We start from the raw sequence: 16,685 nt of genomic DNA, 5'->3' as shown, positions 1-16,685 counted from the left end.
AGCAAAAGTTCTACATAGAAATAATCTAATGCACAGAGTAATTATTATTGTCATCAATATCATCATCATCATCATCATCATCCTATAAATGGCTGAGAATCTACTGCTTTTCCTAGACAGAGTGCTTCATTAATTAATTTTCCTTTGTATTAATAATGAGCACCGTTTTGAATAATCTGAATATGCATGGTACTTGCTCAAGACTTTTAAAAGCCAGCTTCATCATAGGCAAGTGTGATGGTGCTGGGCAAGGGGCAGGTAAGAGTGGAATGACAGCCACTCAGGAGTGAAGAAAGTGTATCACCAGTAAGTGAACTGCATAATGAGCAAAGCTGTTCTCCAGGGTTTATATGGAGTTTTCAATCCATGTTCTTGCACTTACCAGCCTCCAGGAGTTAAACAACAGGTTCTCTAGGAAATGAGTTCTGAAAGCATCTCAAAACAAATGCCACATCAGCCCTGTGAAAACAAGTGTGCTCTTTATTCTGCTGTATTTATTGCTTTGTATAATGGGAAAGAAGAGGGAAACGCCCATCAGAGGCATTGGCCTCTGCCTCGTGCAGCTCCTGCAGCCCAATTTACCATTTCTGTCACCTTTCCTTTTCCTGCACTCCCGACTGCTCTCTGCCTTTGATCGATTGCAAATGACAAAACACACCTGCAAGAAATAAATTACATCCTTCCACTGCCATTTCCCCCATGCCAGCTTTGATGGACTATTCTGTTTGCATGAGGTGTTTATTGTGGGGGGCAGGTTGATGGTGAGGGGAAGGAAAGTTTTGGCAAAGAGGCATACAGCCACAGAAGACCAGTTAGCTTTGGAGACCATGTTTCTCAGTGGGCCTGAGCTGTAGCAAGCTTAGACTAAACACAGGTAAGATTCTTGGGGGCTTTTAAGCATGCAAGATGATGCATGAAATAGGCATCATTAGCAGAGCTGGGCTCCTTTCAGAGTGATGTATTTTTAGGTACAAGTAATGATATTGCAATATAGTCCTTCAGTATATTAGTATATTTAAGCAATCCAAAGTAGTCAGTGAACGTGTGGGTTGTTGTGGGTCTTTTTGCTGTACAGCTAATAAAGCATATTCTGTTCAGTGTCTTAAGGAATAGCACCAAAATCCACACTTCCTTCTCTGGACTTAAATGGCTCAAGAAATCCACACAGGTTTCTATTCTCTCACCTTTACCTCGCTAAGGCCCTTGATGGATACACTTGCCCATGGTATATACCAGGTTCAATGTTACAAGGAGAATCACTGTTGTGCATGGTGGATAGAGAATTGGTCTAGGCCGGCTGGGCTAAGCCATGAAGTAGAATCCTGAAGGATCAGACCAAAGGCCTATCGAGTCCAGAAGCCTGTTACCATAGTGGCCAACCAAATGTCTATGGCAAGCCTGCGAGCAGGACATAAACACAAAACCACTCTCTCCCCTTGTGATTCCCAAGGAATCTTCTGGTGAATACAGCCCCTTATCTGGCAGCCTCACTCTACCCAACCATATTTCCATCCCTCACATAAGATTGAGGCCATATGGGTGAGGCGTTTACACACCCATAAGGCAGTCTGTTTCCATTATCCTTCCCAGGCCAGGAAAATGGAGGCAAAGTTCAGTCTTCCCTATCTGCTCTGCCGAAGTGGCATAGAGAGGTAATACTATAATCAGCTGTCAAATTGCATCACATCAACTGCTCAAATGCTTCCAGAATAAAACCTCAAACCTCAGGAGGACAGATAGAAGGAGCACAAGGCCTGCTGCACGCATGAGTGAAAAGTCTTGAGGCAGGCTGGGCAGAAGTGTCAGGGACATTAAGCACAGAGAGGCTTGAGCATTATTCATAATGTGTCTTGGGGAGGATAGAAACATAGGAAACTGCCTTGTGTCCAGGTTAAGGCCATTGGTCCACCCAACTCAGTATTGTCTACATTGACTGTCAATGGCTCTCTAGGGCTTCAAATGGGAATCTTTCCCAGCTCTGCCAGAAGATGCCAGGAACTGAACCTGTGACTTTTTGCATTCAAAGCATGTGCTCTGCCTCTGAAGTTTGCCATTTCCCTTCTGAAGGTGTATAGAAAAAAGGCATACCCCATCTTTCCGCCAAAAGTCTTCTAGACAGCTTGCATGGAAAATTAAAACAATTTGAGAACAAGATACAAACCAAGGCAATCCTAGAATCAACAGTAGAAATGGCATTAACATTAATAATGGGTAAACATACTACAAACTGCCAAAAAGTGTGCAGAAGCTTATCTCTTACGCGGTTAAGCACCACAGCACTAAAACTGGATATAAGCTTCTGTCCTACCTTAGCGCTGTGAAATTTAGCACTAAGATTGGAGCTAAGCGATTGCATATCTTTGATCTTGGGCCTTAGTGCTTACTCAGGAGATAACCAGATCCCTATGGCATTATAGAACATCAGGTGAATGACAGGTGGTTGTGGTTTGCTCAAAATGGCCTCAGGACAAATTCAGGGACCTGGTGGGCCTAATCAGACCCATTGGCCACAGAAGTTCCCTACTACTCTTTTACTTCCTTCCCAGGTGCCCCCCCCATCAAATGCACCATGGGGAAGGAAGTATTTTTGCAGCCAGAATGCCACTCTCCCCCCCCCCAAAGCCACAGGTAGAGCCAGCAGATTTAAACCATTAAATCATTCAAATAAAGAACATTTTGAGAACATCATGTTCAGCAGCATGGTTAGTGGCCTGTTCCCCTCTCTGGTATTTTGATTCCCAACCACCCTTTGAAATTGTAGACCCTGATTCAGGATGGGTTAAAATACCTCTGAAACCAGTTTTTTTTTGGGGGGGGGAGGGAGAGAGTCCATATCCCTAGTTATAAGAGTTTGGATTTGATATCCCACTTTATCACTACCCAAAGGAGTCTCAAAGCGGCTAACATTCTCCTTTCCCTTCCTCCCCCACAACAAACACTCTGTGAGGTGAGTGGGGCTGAGAGACTTCAGAGAAGTGTGACTGGCCCAAGGTCACCCAGCAGCTGCATATGGAGGAGCAGAGGAGCGCAGACGCGAACCCAGTTCACCAGATTACGAGTCTACTGCTCTTAACCACTACACCACACTGGCTCTCCTGCTACTTCTATCCTTATCCATAATGCTGTGCTAGTGAGACCCTGTGCGGCTGCTGGGAGCCCTTCTCATCAGGAGACAAGGGGCACTCGCCTCCAGTGAGGTAGCAAGTGGAATGGTTGATGCCTGCATGTCTCCCTTTCAAATGCTAAAGAAATAGCTGCTGTGTTGTAAAAATGCCTGGCACTCTCTCTTCCTGCAAGGTGTGAAGCCATCCTAGAATTCAATATAACCCACTACATTCTGCCCAACTAAAATAAAAAAAAAAAATTTTTAGAGTTTTCAGGGACATCTGGAAGTCCTGCAAGGGGAAGAGCCTTTAAAAAAACACACACACAAATATAATTACACGTATTTGCTGCAAAGATCAGACAAATGCCCCCCCAATGACTTGTTAAGATCTTGCAATCTGGTTACAAATCAGTATTATCATTAATGCATTTGGCCAGTTAGATATCAAGATAGATGCCTGGGGGGAAATATTCTCTTCCTCACTCATAAGACCATTTTGTTAAACTGTTGGCAGCTGTTGTGTCGGGAAAGGTGGGCACATAACTCCTATCTTCCTCACTTCTGCATGCCCGAGAGAGTCCGATATGAGCCATTGCTGGATTGCTGCCATCATTGTTATTGATTGGTTTATCTTGCACCAGGGACACAGTGTGCTGGGCTTTAAACAGGCAGGTAAAATTGGCAATATTTAGATAAGGGGAAAAGGAGACAGAAGACAAGAGGAACAGACTGTGACATGGTGAGGGGCTTATCATCAATTTCAGGGCTCCTCCCTTTTAAATTGATTGTTAGGACTGTGTTGAGAACTGTTATGTACTGAGTTGAATAGGATCCAAACTGCAGCAATCTGATTGGTCCTAGAACAATAGGATTCAGAATGCAGCAGTCTGATTGGTCCTAGAACAATGCAGCAGTATGATTGGTTGGCAGGAACCACCCATTCATGCTCCAGATATAAGTGAATCCACAACCTGATTGGCATACAGTAGAATTCCAGAATTAGCCAATCATGTGCAGTCCATTGTGTAAATAATGTATATAAAGCAGATACTTTGAGGGGACTTTCATTCCTCCTCACCACTATGAGCTGAATAAAGAGCATGAAATCACTTTGCGACTCTGAGTATATTTCAAGAACATACTCATTTGTTGGAAAAGTATCATAGAATAATAGAATTGTAGAGTTGGGAAGGATCCTGAGGGACCCTCAGGAAGGGGCCCTGACTAGAGTCCAACCCCCTGCAATGCATCCATGACAGATGGCCATCCAACCTCTGCTTAAAAACTTCAAATGAAGGAGAGTCCACCACCATCTGAAAGTATCCATTCCACTGTCAGAATCTACTTTCTTGTAACTTGAATCCATTGGAGAAAAGGAGCTTGCTCCATCTTCCATGTGACAGCCCTTTAGATATTTGGAGGTGGCTATCATAATAGGCTCATACTGTACATTTCATTGCACAGGAGTCATTTGTTGAAAGTTCTCTGTGCTTAACTTTCAGGAAAAAGCTTTTAGTTGTGTAAGGCCTTGTTTTGTTTCTCTTTTGAGGCTAATTAATAAAGGAGTTGGATGGAATTCTGGAAGAAAGAGAAGGAGACCTTTGGGCATGTGCGGGTGGCCGAGTTGGAGGAATAGGTGCCAGAGGCAGTGACATATCCAGATGCATAGACAGAGAAATTTGGGTGGGATGGAGAGTCTGTGAAGGGCTTTTAAAACCACAGCCAAAGAGTTGAGAATGAACAGGTAGCCAGCGCAAGAATTGAAAGAGGGCTGTCACAAGAACTGAGAACCGAGAAAGATGAATGACTGTGGCAGCTAAGGTGCAACAACAGAAGGCCAGGGAAAAGAAGGTTGCGGTTAATAGGGTGGGAGGTGATTAGAGCATGAACAGGTGTTTTAGCTGAGGGGATGGAAAGGGAAGGTGTTCTGTGCATTGCAGTACAAGGGAAAGTGATGTAGCTTATCAACAAATTGAATTAACCAGAAATTGTGTTGGACCTTCCTTGCCCACCTTGGCTTTCGAGTAGTAATAGTGTATAGGCTTGAACTGGCCCCATCTGTATTGGCATTCTACTGGCTTTTGCAAATTCACCTGTTTACACAGGCATTTCCTTGATCTCTTGACCCGAGTTTCCCATTTTGATTGCTGTAAATGCTTCACTGGGATTGCTTTATTGCATATTTTAAGCACAGATATTTCCATGTTGGTGGTTTATTATTATGTATTTTAATCATGATGTGTTTTTAATTGTTCTGTATCCTAATAGCATTGGGTGGTTGATTTATATGTTTTGTAAACCGTTTTTAAGCTATCATGACATTAAGCCATGTGTAGGCAACCTAAGGCCCGGGGGCCAGATCCGGCCCAATTGCCTTCTAAATCCAGCCCGTGGATGGTCCGTGAATAGCATGGTTTTGCATGAGGAGAATGTGTCTTTTTATTTAAAATGCATCTCTGGGTTATTTGTGGGGCATAGGAATTTGTTCATTCCAATAATAATAATAATAATAATAAATAATTTATTATTTATACCCCGCCCATCTGGCTGGGTTTCCCCAGCCACTCTGGGTAGCTTCCAACAAAATATTAAAATACAATAGTCTGTCAAACATTGAAAGCTTCCCTAAACAGGGCTGCCTTCAGATGTCTTCTAAAAGTCTGATAGTGGTTTAATAACTGCCCCCCACAAGGTCTGAGGGGCAGTGGACCGACCCCCTGCTGAAAAAGTTTGCTGACCCCTGCATTAAGCGGTTAACTAATTAATCAACAGTACAGGCGGCAGCGGCAGCTACAGCAGCAAGCATTTTTGTCACCTACAATTGTCTATGCCTGGTTCTGCTCTAGAACACAGATGGGCAACCCAGCCCATGGTCGCCTTTAGGTTTGGCCCACCAAGCTCCAGGGAGCCCTGACCACTTTTCCCCACTGAACAGCCGAGCAGCCGTATGATGAGCAGCAGGGGAAAGGCTGCTGTTCCTGCAGTGCTACACAGCAAAGGGACACTGGGATGGGCTGCAGTGGGGGAGATTTTAAGCTCATGCAATCAAGAGCTCTGTCCCCACAATGCTAATAGCAGCATAGGGGACAGCGTGATTTTCCTAAGGGAGTGCATAACCTCCCTGCTCTCCCTCCCCACCCTGCCCTCCTCATGCAGCTGGGAATGGAAGGAGGGGGTTAAGGTGTCAGAGAGAGAGCAGGCCAAGTGTGGATGGATGGATGAGTGGGTGCATGCCTATGTGACTGTGAGTCCTTGGTCAGCCTCCACATACAGCCCTTGGCCCAAAAAGGTTGCCCACTTGTGCGCTAGATAGTGATCCCATAGGCTGAGAATAAACTTTGTGTACTGCCTGCCTCAGATGAGTTTTTCAAGGGCAGAATGTCAAAGAATAGGTCAGGACAACCCTTGTCTTTGATGCCTCCTCCTACGCTCTGGAGCCAGTATTTGCTTTCTATAATGCTAGAGTTAATGCCTGCTTGGAAACCATCCCCTTTGCCCTGGAAAGGGTTGTGGTTAGTGGTAAGGCAATTTTCGTAAACACAAAGGTATGTCTTCTTTACTGCTGCTTCATGTTATAGGGCAGGCGTCTATATAGCATTGCTGCTAAGCCCTGATCAGCTGTAGCCTTGGCCCAAATTAAGTCTGCTCACTGAAAAAAGTTCTGCAACTTTATTTCTCTGTGAGCCTAAAGAAAGTCATATCGGGAAGAAAATGAAGAGCTCTTGTCATTCTCTGCGTCACGTGCCTGCTGTCTGGCATGGAACATGCCTGTGCTAGGGCTCTGCTAATTAACGAGTCTAGCCTCGTTACTTTTGCTGGCTCACTGCCTCCTAAATGAATGTTCCATATTTCCAGCAAACTAAGCCATAAGCAAAAACGAATGCCTTCTCGCTTCACCCGCCTGGCCAAACTCTGAGTGGAAAGTCAGCCCTCTCCTAACAGGAGCTTAGCACAGGGCATGCTCTTAACTGGGCCTGTGACCTTGTGATAAGCCACCGAAATGTCCTGCAGAAAACACGCCTGAAGGTGTTCAGGTAATCACAGCTTTCTCTCTCAGCAAATTCATTCTGTTCTCAGTTGCGCATTGAGTGGTGGTTGGTGTGTGTGTGTGTGTGTGTGTGTGTGTGTGTGTGTGTGTGTAAATCACATCATACCATTAATGCCAAAGAATTCCTCCACAATCTAAACCCATAGAAAGGGGGGGGGCAATGTGGCCCTCATTATAAGAAGACCCTGTCCTTCAGCAGAGGTGCTGAAAGCATGTTTATACCCATTGTTTGTTTATTTCCCTTACTTCTCCTCACACCTTTTTATCCAAACTCCTTGATTTTCTTTCTTGTCTCGTGCATTTGGGACAACGGACTGTGAATATTGCATTCACAGAGGGGGCAGGGGCATAGGAGGGCTCCCCAAAATATCTTCCATATATCCTTTGTTCTTTTGGAACCTTAAGAAGGTTTGTGGTCATGCCAAGGCAACTTGTTCAAATGTCTACTTCACCATAACGCTCACTGGATAACTTTGAGTCAGTCACCATCTCTCAGAGTAACAAACTTTACAGGGTTTTTGAGAAGATAAAAGGATGGGGGTCACCCATCTTTGCCACCCTAAATTCTTGGAAGAAGTACAGGATAAGTATTAGATAGCTGGAGGCTGTGTACATTTAAAGCACACCCACTCACATCCAAAAATCATGGAAACTGTAGTTTACCCCTCACATAGCTTTGATCCCCTGCACCTTTATCAAACTACAGTTCCAGGCTTCTTTGGGGGGAGCCATGTGCTTTGAATGTAGGGTGTGTATTCAGGCAGAATCTTGGTTCCCTTTGAGTCTCTCGTTGTGGTCATATCTACATTACAAACATATCCATTTTATATACTCTCTCATTTGCCTTTCCCCAAAGGGGGAATCCTGTGAACTGCAGCTGACAAGGCAAAGAGAAATTTCTGTTTGATGTGCCCAGCTGTCCTTCCTTCCCACAAAAGAGCTACAACTGCTAAGGTTATCTGCTTTCATTCTGCTCAAATCTGGAGTTTGGATATGTCCAGTGATGCAAAAATATGCAGCAGATCTTGGAGGAGCATAACCATTGCCAGTTCCCAAAACAGGATGGCAGAAAATCAGCACCAGTTGAGCTACAGTTTCAAGGCACCTCCTCTCACAGTTTGATGTGCTAAATACAGCTTATCACCACTCCCAAATGTTTCTTGTGGGGGGTGGCCTTTGAAGGGAGAGCAGACCTCTGCTTGCCACCACTCAGACCCAAACCCAAAGTTAGCACATCTGCAATTGCCTTGTCACTAGGAAAAGTCACAAAGAACTGAGCTATAATGTATGTGAGAAGGTACCAAGTGTCTACTGACAGTAGCATCTGACTCTGGACCTTGCTTGCCTCCCAACTAACTTCCTCAGCTGTCCACGTAGGTTGCTGAGATTGCTAACAGAATAAAAGATAGCCTTGCATCTGTATTTCTGAAAACATCCATGGTTCCGTTGTTAACTAAACAAGACACGGCTTTAAGGGGAGGGGTGGATGCGGTTCACAACTTTTGCATTGCCTTCTTGCCTCCTTTAATGCACTGCACCTCTCTTACCTCTTGTCTTCCAGTTCAACCAAAATGCACAGCCTGTATCTTGCTTCAAGCATTTAGTCCAGGCAAATATTCGCAACAAGAAGGTCTTTAAAGAAAAGGTGGATTTAATGGAGGCCCAAGGAACCACGGACTACAAGGCCGGCTTTGAATACGCCTTTGAACAGTTGCAAAATGTAAGCACAGGGTATAAACTCAGAGTGGGGCAGGGGAAGGACTACAAAGAGAGGAAATCTGGAATTCAAATAAGATGTGTGTGCTGGAGAATATGAGGCTGTGAAGGTGAGGATCAAACTAGGCGTGAAGGTGCATAAACAGGGCTAAGATCATTAACGTCATGGGATGGGGAGGGGCTTTAGTTTCTCCAGAGCCCCTATCCAAATTGCTCCCCTGGCAGGTGCTTGGGGTGGGGGAAGACGTTGGACATGCATTCGCATCACTCCTCTAGTTTGGCCCTGAGGTGCATGAGTAGCAGAGAAGCTTCCTGGGACAATGTAGAGATGTGTCTCAGACTTGCACATACTATTGCAACATTACCACATCACCCACCTTCCAAATTCTTCTTCACGCATCATGAGAAATGGCCTTTATGGCTCATCCACTAATTCATGGCTCCTTTGTTCACACTGCGAGTGGGTGTCTCTCAGATTCAAATCCCCACTCAGCTGCAAAGGTGACTGGGAATCCTTGTGCTAATTACTGACTGCCATCCTAACCTATACCTCTTAGGATAGTTGTAAGCATAAAATGGGAAAAGGAACCATGTATTTCTTAGAGGAAGAGCAGGGCAAAAAAAATATAATGGGATAAATAACATTCTGAGGCATTGGCATAAGCAAAGAAAAAGAAACAGTTGTTTACGAGTCTAATTTGGAGTAGCGGATGCTGTTGGAATTGGAGGAAATTCCTCTGTAACCAACAATCCATCTCTGGAGATTGTTCTTACGGCATTGGATTCCCAATGACACAGCAGCTGCAAAGTGGTGAGCAGGGCTGGAGCATCCATGTTATTCTCCCTGACATTGTAGTGGGGGGGGGGGGAGGTCTATGTGCCTTAAGAATAGAGCTATACTGGGACAGGGCATTGGCGTTGCCTGCTTCTCCCCAGATAAATGAAAAGCATCAGTGGCTGACACTTAAGTTTTAATGGCGGCAGCAGCTGCCTCTTCCATTTCATTAGAAAGGTAGCATGGCCTATCTGAGAGGGCTCGGCTCAGGCAGGCTACGGTGACGTTGGGCAAAATAAAGACGGATAGCCCTATTAATCGCTGAGCGGTAATAGCCACAACATAATTTCCGTCCAGACAACCCCTCCTTCTCCCTGTTCATCTGCACCACCTTCACCCCTGGAGAAGCAGCTAAAGAAAACAGATCCCTCACTGCCAGTTTCTTGGGCTGAAGACGCAGCTGGGAAAGGGCAGGAAACTGTAGTCCCAGCATTTACTCTGTGTACGCCTCCGTGTTTGCAAGCACATCTGTGTCTAGTGTCTGCCATTCTCTTTTACAAGTAAAGAAGCACGTGCTTGTGCATACACAAGCCTGTGTGTATCTATTGCCACTAATTTACTTCAGATTTGAATCCTACTTTTCCCTTCACTAGCCCTGACATGCCTGTAAACCCAGTAACTGTGGGGATTTATCTACTGTACTGTAGAGATCGCTTCCATGTTTAAAGATTGTGAGAGAAGAACTGCATTTTTACATATCCACATACCTCACTCATTCATATTCTCTCTCACACACACACTCATCAGCCATCCATCCAACCAGATCGTTTCTCTGAAAAAAATGCAATCACGATGCTGGTGCTGCCCCTCTACGCTTTATTTTAAGCAAAGGGTATTAACCATACAAATATACGTATTTGGCATTCTCTTCCCACAATCCTTTCTAGGGCATTGCCTTTAGTTCTGAGTTGTGCACTCACTCAAATGTTTGCTTCCCATTTGCAGTCCAACATCACGAGAGCCAATTGCAATAAGATGATCATGATGTTCACTGATGGAGGAGAAGATCGAGTGCAAGATGTGTTTGAGAAGTACAACTGGCCTAACAAGACAGTGAGTGTTTAAACTGGAGGGGACCTAGTCTAATCTCAGTTGGAAGGGGGTTTCACAGAATTGTACTAATTCTGAATGCACAGCTTCTGGTGGATCGGGGGGGGGGGGGGAGATAAATAAAGACTGCCCCAAAGACCTCATTGATTGGGTGGGGATATAAAGGATTAGGCAGTCCTTAAGGTATCCTGGATCCAAGTTGTTAAAAGCCTTGTAAATTAAAACAAGAATCTTAAAACTGACCCAATAACATATGAGCAGCCAGTCCAAGCTTTTAATCACCAGTGTTATGAGCAGGCAGTAGTCTGTCCCTATCAACAGTCTAGCCAGAGCATTTTGCATCAGCTGGAGCTTTCAAACCAGGCCCAGTTGTAGCCCCACATAGAACACACTACAATAATCAAGTCCTGGGTTACCAGTGAATGAATCTATTGCTGTCCAGAAATAGCTGTAGTTGGCATAGCACCCATAGTTGAAAGACACTCCTGAACAAATGCTACCTGAACCTCAAGGGACAGAAACGGATCCAGGTTTATTCCCAAACTATGGACTTGCTCTTTCAGAGGGAGTGAACCTCTGTCCAGATCAGGTAAATGGCCCATCTCTCGGACATGGGAAGCACCCACACACTGTGCCTTCCTTTTCCCAGGGTCCAAACAGTTTATTTGCCCCCCTCCAGTTCGCCACTGTGCCCAGACAATGGTCCAGATCACATTCTGCCTCTTCTGACTCATGTCCATGTTATGGACAGAAAAAGCTGTGTGTCATCAGTGTACTGGTGGCACTTTGCCCAAAACTCCTAATAACCACTCTCAAATGCTTCATGTAGATGTTGAACAGCACTGGTAACAGGATCATGATCTGCAGAGCACCATAGCACAAGGATCATAGGGCTGAGACAATCTCCCATTGCTGTTGTCTGGACATGATCCTGCAGCTGGAGTGGAACCACTGTGAAACAGTGCTCCTAATACCATCCTACAGAGCTGGTCCCAGTGGATACCATTATCAATGGTCTCAAAAGATGTAGAACATAGAATCTTAGAATTGGAAGGGACCCAAGGGTCACCTGGTCCAACCCCTGGCAATGCAAGAAAGTCAGCTAAAGCATCCATGACAGATGGCCATCCAAACTTTGCTTAAAAACCTCCAAGGAAGAAGAGTCCACCACCTTTCAAGGGAGCCTGTTGCACTGCTGAACAGCTCTTACTGTAATAGTCACATTCCCTCTGTCCTGCTCTTGATACAGGTCATCCAACAGGGTGACCAAGGCTGATTCAATCCCAAAACCATGCCTGAGGCCAAACTGAAATGGCTCCAGATAATCTGCATTTTTCAAGAACTTCTGTAGCTGCTCTGCCACCATTCTCCACCATATTGCCCAAGAAGGGGGAGATTGTCACTAGACAGTAGTTGTTATAAACCACAGGGTCCAGGATGGATTTATTTAGGAATCTATGCACTACTGCCTGTTTAAAGACAGCAGGCACCACTCCACAGCCTGGACCCACCTTGCCAATCCATTTTCCCCAACTGGCTTTCACCAGCCAGGATGGACATGGGTAAAGAGAGCAAGAAGCAGCTCACATCATTGCAAAGGTTCTGTCTACATTATTGGGTCTCAAAAACTGAAGCAGATCCCATAAATTCTGTACTGGACAACCCAAACAGTATTCACAAGAACTACTGCATTGAAAGTGCTATGGAGCTGAGCAAATGTATACTTGAAATGCCACGAAAACTAGTCTGACTACGACAACGGGATTATGACCACCATTCCATATCAAGACCCCCCCCTCTTACCATTACAAGAAAGACCAAGTCAAGTGTAATTGGCAAGGAGTGGCTGGATGAAGAGGGGCAGTGGGAGGCTCCAGCCAAAGAGCCCCCTAGGGAAGCAGGAGGAGAAAGCATGCTCACAGCCAGAATTGTGGTGGTGGGACTCTGAAGACACGTCAGAGGAGGAGGGAGGCTGGGAGGCAGAAGAAGCAACAGGCTTGAGGGAAAGAAAAGAGCTAGAGGCAGAAAGCCTTTCAAGAGCAGAACAGGGTCAGACAGAGACGGGCTGAGACCTGAAAGAGAGGAGGAAGAGGAAGGGACAAAAGCTGCACCAGCTTCTCAACAGCTGCCTGGTCCCACTGTAGTAAGCTCTCCTCCCCCTTTGACTCCAAGGTCACACAGGGCTTTGCATGTAGCTGAACAGAAAGCTCAAAAAGCCCATGGGGGCACCCTCCCCACTGGAGTTTACACCAGTTTGAGAGACATCCAGAGGAGGAGGTTTAGGAGGAGGCATCAAGGGCCAAGAGCCAATCTTGGCAACATCACCACTGAGGAAAGCTGTGCCTCCGTGCTCTCTGCTTGTATACTATTTTCTTGAATAAAAACCTGGGTTTACTTTGAGTCTCTGCGTCTCCGTTCTGACCTGCCAATGAGTCAGCCCTGAGAGTATGCCTCGCCCTGTGCGTTGGGGTGATAACTATCTGAATTAGTCCCATGGATGCCATGCAAACTCAAGCTAGCCCTGAGGCAGCCTCAGCATGATGTTGATGCCACCCAAAACAATAGTGTCCAACGTGACCCTGGAGACAACCTTGGTCAGGCAGGCCATTGGGCATCAGGGTGGGTGGTACACCAGCAATGTCCTGCAGTATGTACAGTTTGACCTTGAGGCTCCACCATAGCATTTCTTCTGGCTACTCCCGGTTGCCTCAGTTCCAGCTTCTCTGTCAGGAGTTGCTCATTACAGGGGCAAGTAGCTTGACAAGGCCAAGGATGCTGTTCACTTCAGAGTTTGCTTGCAATTGTTGTTCTACCCCCACCCCACCCCCACGCCTAGCAATATACTATAAATATATCCCATTATTATCTTCAGTTATCAGGCAAGAGCTAATTTTCAGGCTTCTCTCTGGTCCCAAGCGTGTTTTTCTGAGCTGTAGGCTGCAGACCTGAGTTTTGACCCACTTAACTGTTGTGCACAGAGAGACCTCATTCTCTATGGATCTACAGTAGTGGTAGCAGTAGCCAACAATGTGCCTTCCAGATAATAGTTGGACTACAGCTCCCATCATCCCTGTTGCTTGGTCATGAAGGCTGGGGCCAATGGCAGATGTAGACCCATAACGCCCATAGGGCGTTATTAGCTATCCCTGATCTGCAGCAAAGCTTGGAGGGAGATCACATGCCATTATTTTGTTTTGTCACTAGACGACACTAGGCTTTATTGTATCTGGATGGAGTCAGGAATTTTCTGTTTCTGTGTCTGTTCTCTTCTTGTTGAAGGGAGACAACTAAGGGAAACAGTTAAGTCTTCTAAGTCTTCCATCACAGTGTTGAACCTGTCTGCAGAGCAATGAGACCCTTCCCCACTGGAACCCCTGATTTCCAATTTCTCCCCTCACACACAATATGCACAGGCCTTAATCCAAATGTTTGTGTTTTTGAATATCACAGGACACAAGTTTAAGCAAGCAGGTTCATCTAGGTAAAACCAGAATATAAAGTACTGCATAAGAAAATGAATGCAAAAATAGCACTCTGTCTTAGCTAAAATTCTGACAGGGCTGTTAAATGCATTACAGTTTTCCAGCATGTAATGTCATAATGTATGAAGCAGCTCTTAGCTAGAGATGGAAAATGCTGTTGATTCCGATTAAGGTAACTTGTTAGTTATGAAGTAAATTACCATGCCATTGTAGATAAGTGTTGCTGGCTCTCAATCAGTCAGAGAGCAAAACAAGCCACTCACTCGCAGCATCTGGCAAGCTAGATTCCCGAATGGTCTCACTCATGTTGCTGCCTACTAGGGACGGGGGGGTGGGGGTGGAGTGGGATCCACTCGCCTTTATGGGAAAGAAATTCCCGATTTCAAGTTTCAGGTATAGAAGGGGTCGTTGTTGTTGTGTTGCCAATTCAAAAGCATTGTAAATTTGATTTCTACCTGGGAGCAGGAAAGGGAAAGAGATTTTTCTGCTGTCTGTTAGGACAGAGCTACTTGTGAGTAGCTTCCCATGCATATTCCATAGAAGTCTTTGTGGGGGATATAATGGTGTGCTATTACAGACGCTCCATCTGCACAAGCATAGCAGCTTGCCATATGGAACAATCCCCCTTCCCCTGTGCAATGTTCTGGGAGTCCCCCCAAGCCTATTTGGGGGGGGGTCAGAAGGAAAGCCCCATTGTACAAGTGGAAGCCCTTGTGTCAGGCTTCTGCTGGCAGGGTTCGTTAGGTGAATTTGTCTTTCTCTGAAAGTTTAAGCTTTGCCTCTGACAGACCTTTGTTACACAAAATGGCTGTATTGCAGCCAAAACATATACCAGACAGTACAGTAGTGTGCACTGTGCCTCCCTTATTCTGTGCTTCTTCATTTGGCACGAATGTACCATATGGAGGCTTGAACTATGCCAGGGAAGGGGGCAGGTGGAGTCATACTGTGCCTCTTCTTCACCTGCTCAAACTGTTATTAGCTTTTCCAGATAGAATCTGTGCATGAGCCAATGAGGGGTGGAAGACAGCACCACCCCGCCCAGATCTTTGCATATGGAACCTTATAAATGAGTCAAGACACAGCACCGAATCGCTGAGGAACCAGCTGTGTGACCTGGATCAGCTCAGTCACGGGAACAAGGGGAAGTGGCTAACTCATGCTTTATTGCAGGATTCCGCCTCATTTGATGTGAGCTATTTAGACAGTTGATCTTCCTGCCTGTCTGCTCCCGCACTGAGCCACTGCCCCTTTAATGGGGCGTCTAACACGCTGGCACTGTTTTTATTACCTGCACCGACCTTGAAATGCCAAGAAAGGTGGACAGAACTTCCTTTGAAACTTTGCACAGGCTGCTGCTACAGGAAAAGGTGCATCTTTGTCAACACTCCTGAGTTTGGGAGATATTCCATCACATGGGTGTGTGTGTACACACACACACACAAACACACACACACACACAAGCCTGCTGGGTGGAAGTACTCAAATGGTTTGGACTTATTTTCGCCCTCCCTCCCTATATACAAGAGAGAAAGAAAATGGGTATGATCTCTAACATCTGCTGTTTTTAAACCAGATGAGAGATCTCAATAGTGAGAAATGGGATACTGTACTGAAACATCATCTTCCTCGTTCACAGTAAAGATCAGTGAAATGCTACACCAAAGCAAAATCCAGTTTCTGTCTCATGAACGTCTTCCCTACTTTCACTAGTATTTCATAGCAATCCTGATGCTTTTCGGCCGCTGCACAGTTCCCTTGAAGCATCTACACCTTCTGATTTATGGGTTGCACACAGAAAATCACCTTTTCCATATTTTTATTCTATTTCCAAATTCATTGTACCTGCATGCAGGCAACAAAGGAAAGAAATTGAGGGAGTGGGTACTGCTTACAACAGTAGCCACTCTTACCAATAGTAGTGTGGGAGTCAAATTTATTCCCTCTTGACCCCATTTGATGGAGAGTCCAGTCCTCTAGCACTTGTGTGATAAGACCCTTCCCAGATAATCTGTAAATAATATACACAAGTTTTCCTGTGGGCCTGTTGATTCAGGGGATAGAGGTTTCTCCACCCACATAACGGGTTCAGGAATGGCAGTCCGTTTAGCTTGCAACTCATCTCACAATTATAAATGTGTGCTTGGCTTGGACTCAGAAACCTCTGCTGACCCCAAACTCTGCATAAGACTTAAGACTGGATACAACCATATGTATTTAAAACCTAACAGTTGGACCTAGATCCCAAACACATTTCATTCAGGAATGTAGTTTTGTCAACTTGTTGCTTTTCAATCTGCTTACTTTATTTTGCTTGAAAACTGAGGTTTCTTCATTGTGCCATTGGGAAACAAGTAGTTCCTGGCTTTGACAACTAGACAGAATAGTTCTTTCTGTGACATGCATCTGTGCAAAGGTGTTGCTGAATAGCAGCACAATGATGTCCAG

At 45.3% G+C, this 16,685-nt stretch overlaps 1 protein-coding gene across 5 annotated transcripts in view; it reads left to right on the top strand.

Annotated features, from left to right (window-relative positions):
- CACNA2D2 (calcium voltage-gated channel auxiliary subunit alpha2delta 2) overlaps nucleotides 1-16,685 on the top strand; it is a 520,700-nt gene that overhangs the window by 408,938 nt on the left and 95,077 nt on the right. For all 5 annotated transcript variants that reach the window (XR_014561165.1, XM_083726521.1, XM_083726520.1 and 2 more), the window contains 2 exons: nucleotides 8,716-8,874; nucleotides 10,651-10,758. Coding sequence is in view for 4 of the 5 variants with exons in the window: in XM_083726521.1 (XP_083582647.1) it covers nucleotides 8,716-8,874; nucleotides 10,651-10,758 (267 nt within the window). In the remaining variant the exon portion in view is untranslated. The remainder of the gene's footprint in view (nucleotides 1-8,715; nucleotides 8,875-10,650; nucleotides 10,759-16,685) is intronic.

This window comes from Podarcis gaigeae (genome assembly GCF_964106915.1).
Source record: "Podarcis gaigeae genome assembly, chromosome: 2".
Lineage (NCBI taxonomy): Eukaryota > Metazoa > Chordata > Lepidosauria > Squamata > Lacertidae > Podarcis > Podarcis gaigeae.
Note: the sequence above shows the minus strand (reverse complement) of the source record. Positions and strands in the feature narration are given on the sequence as shown.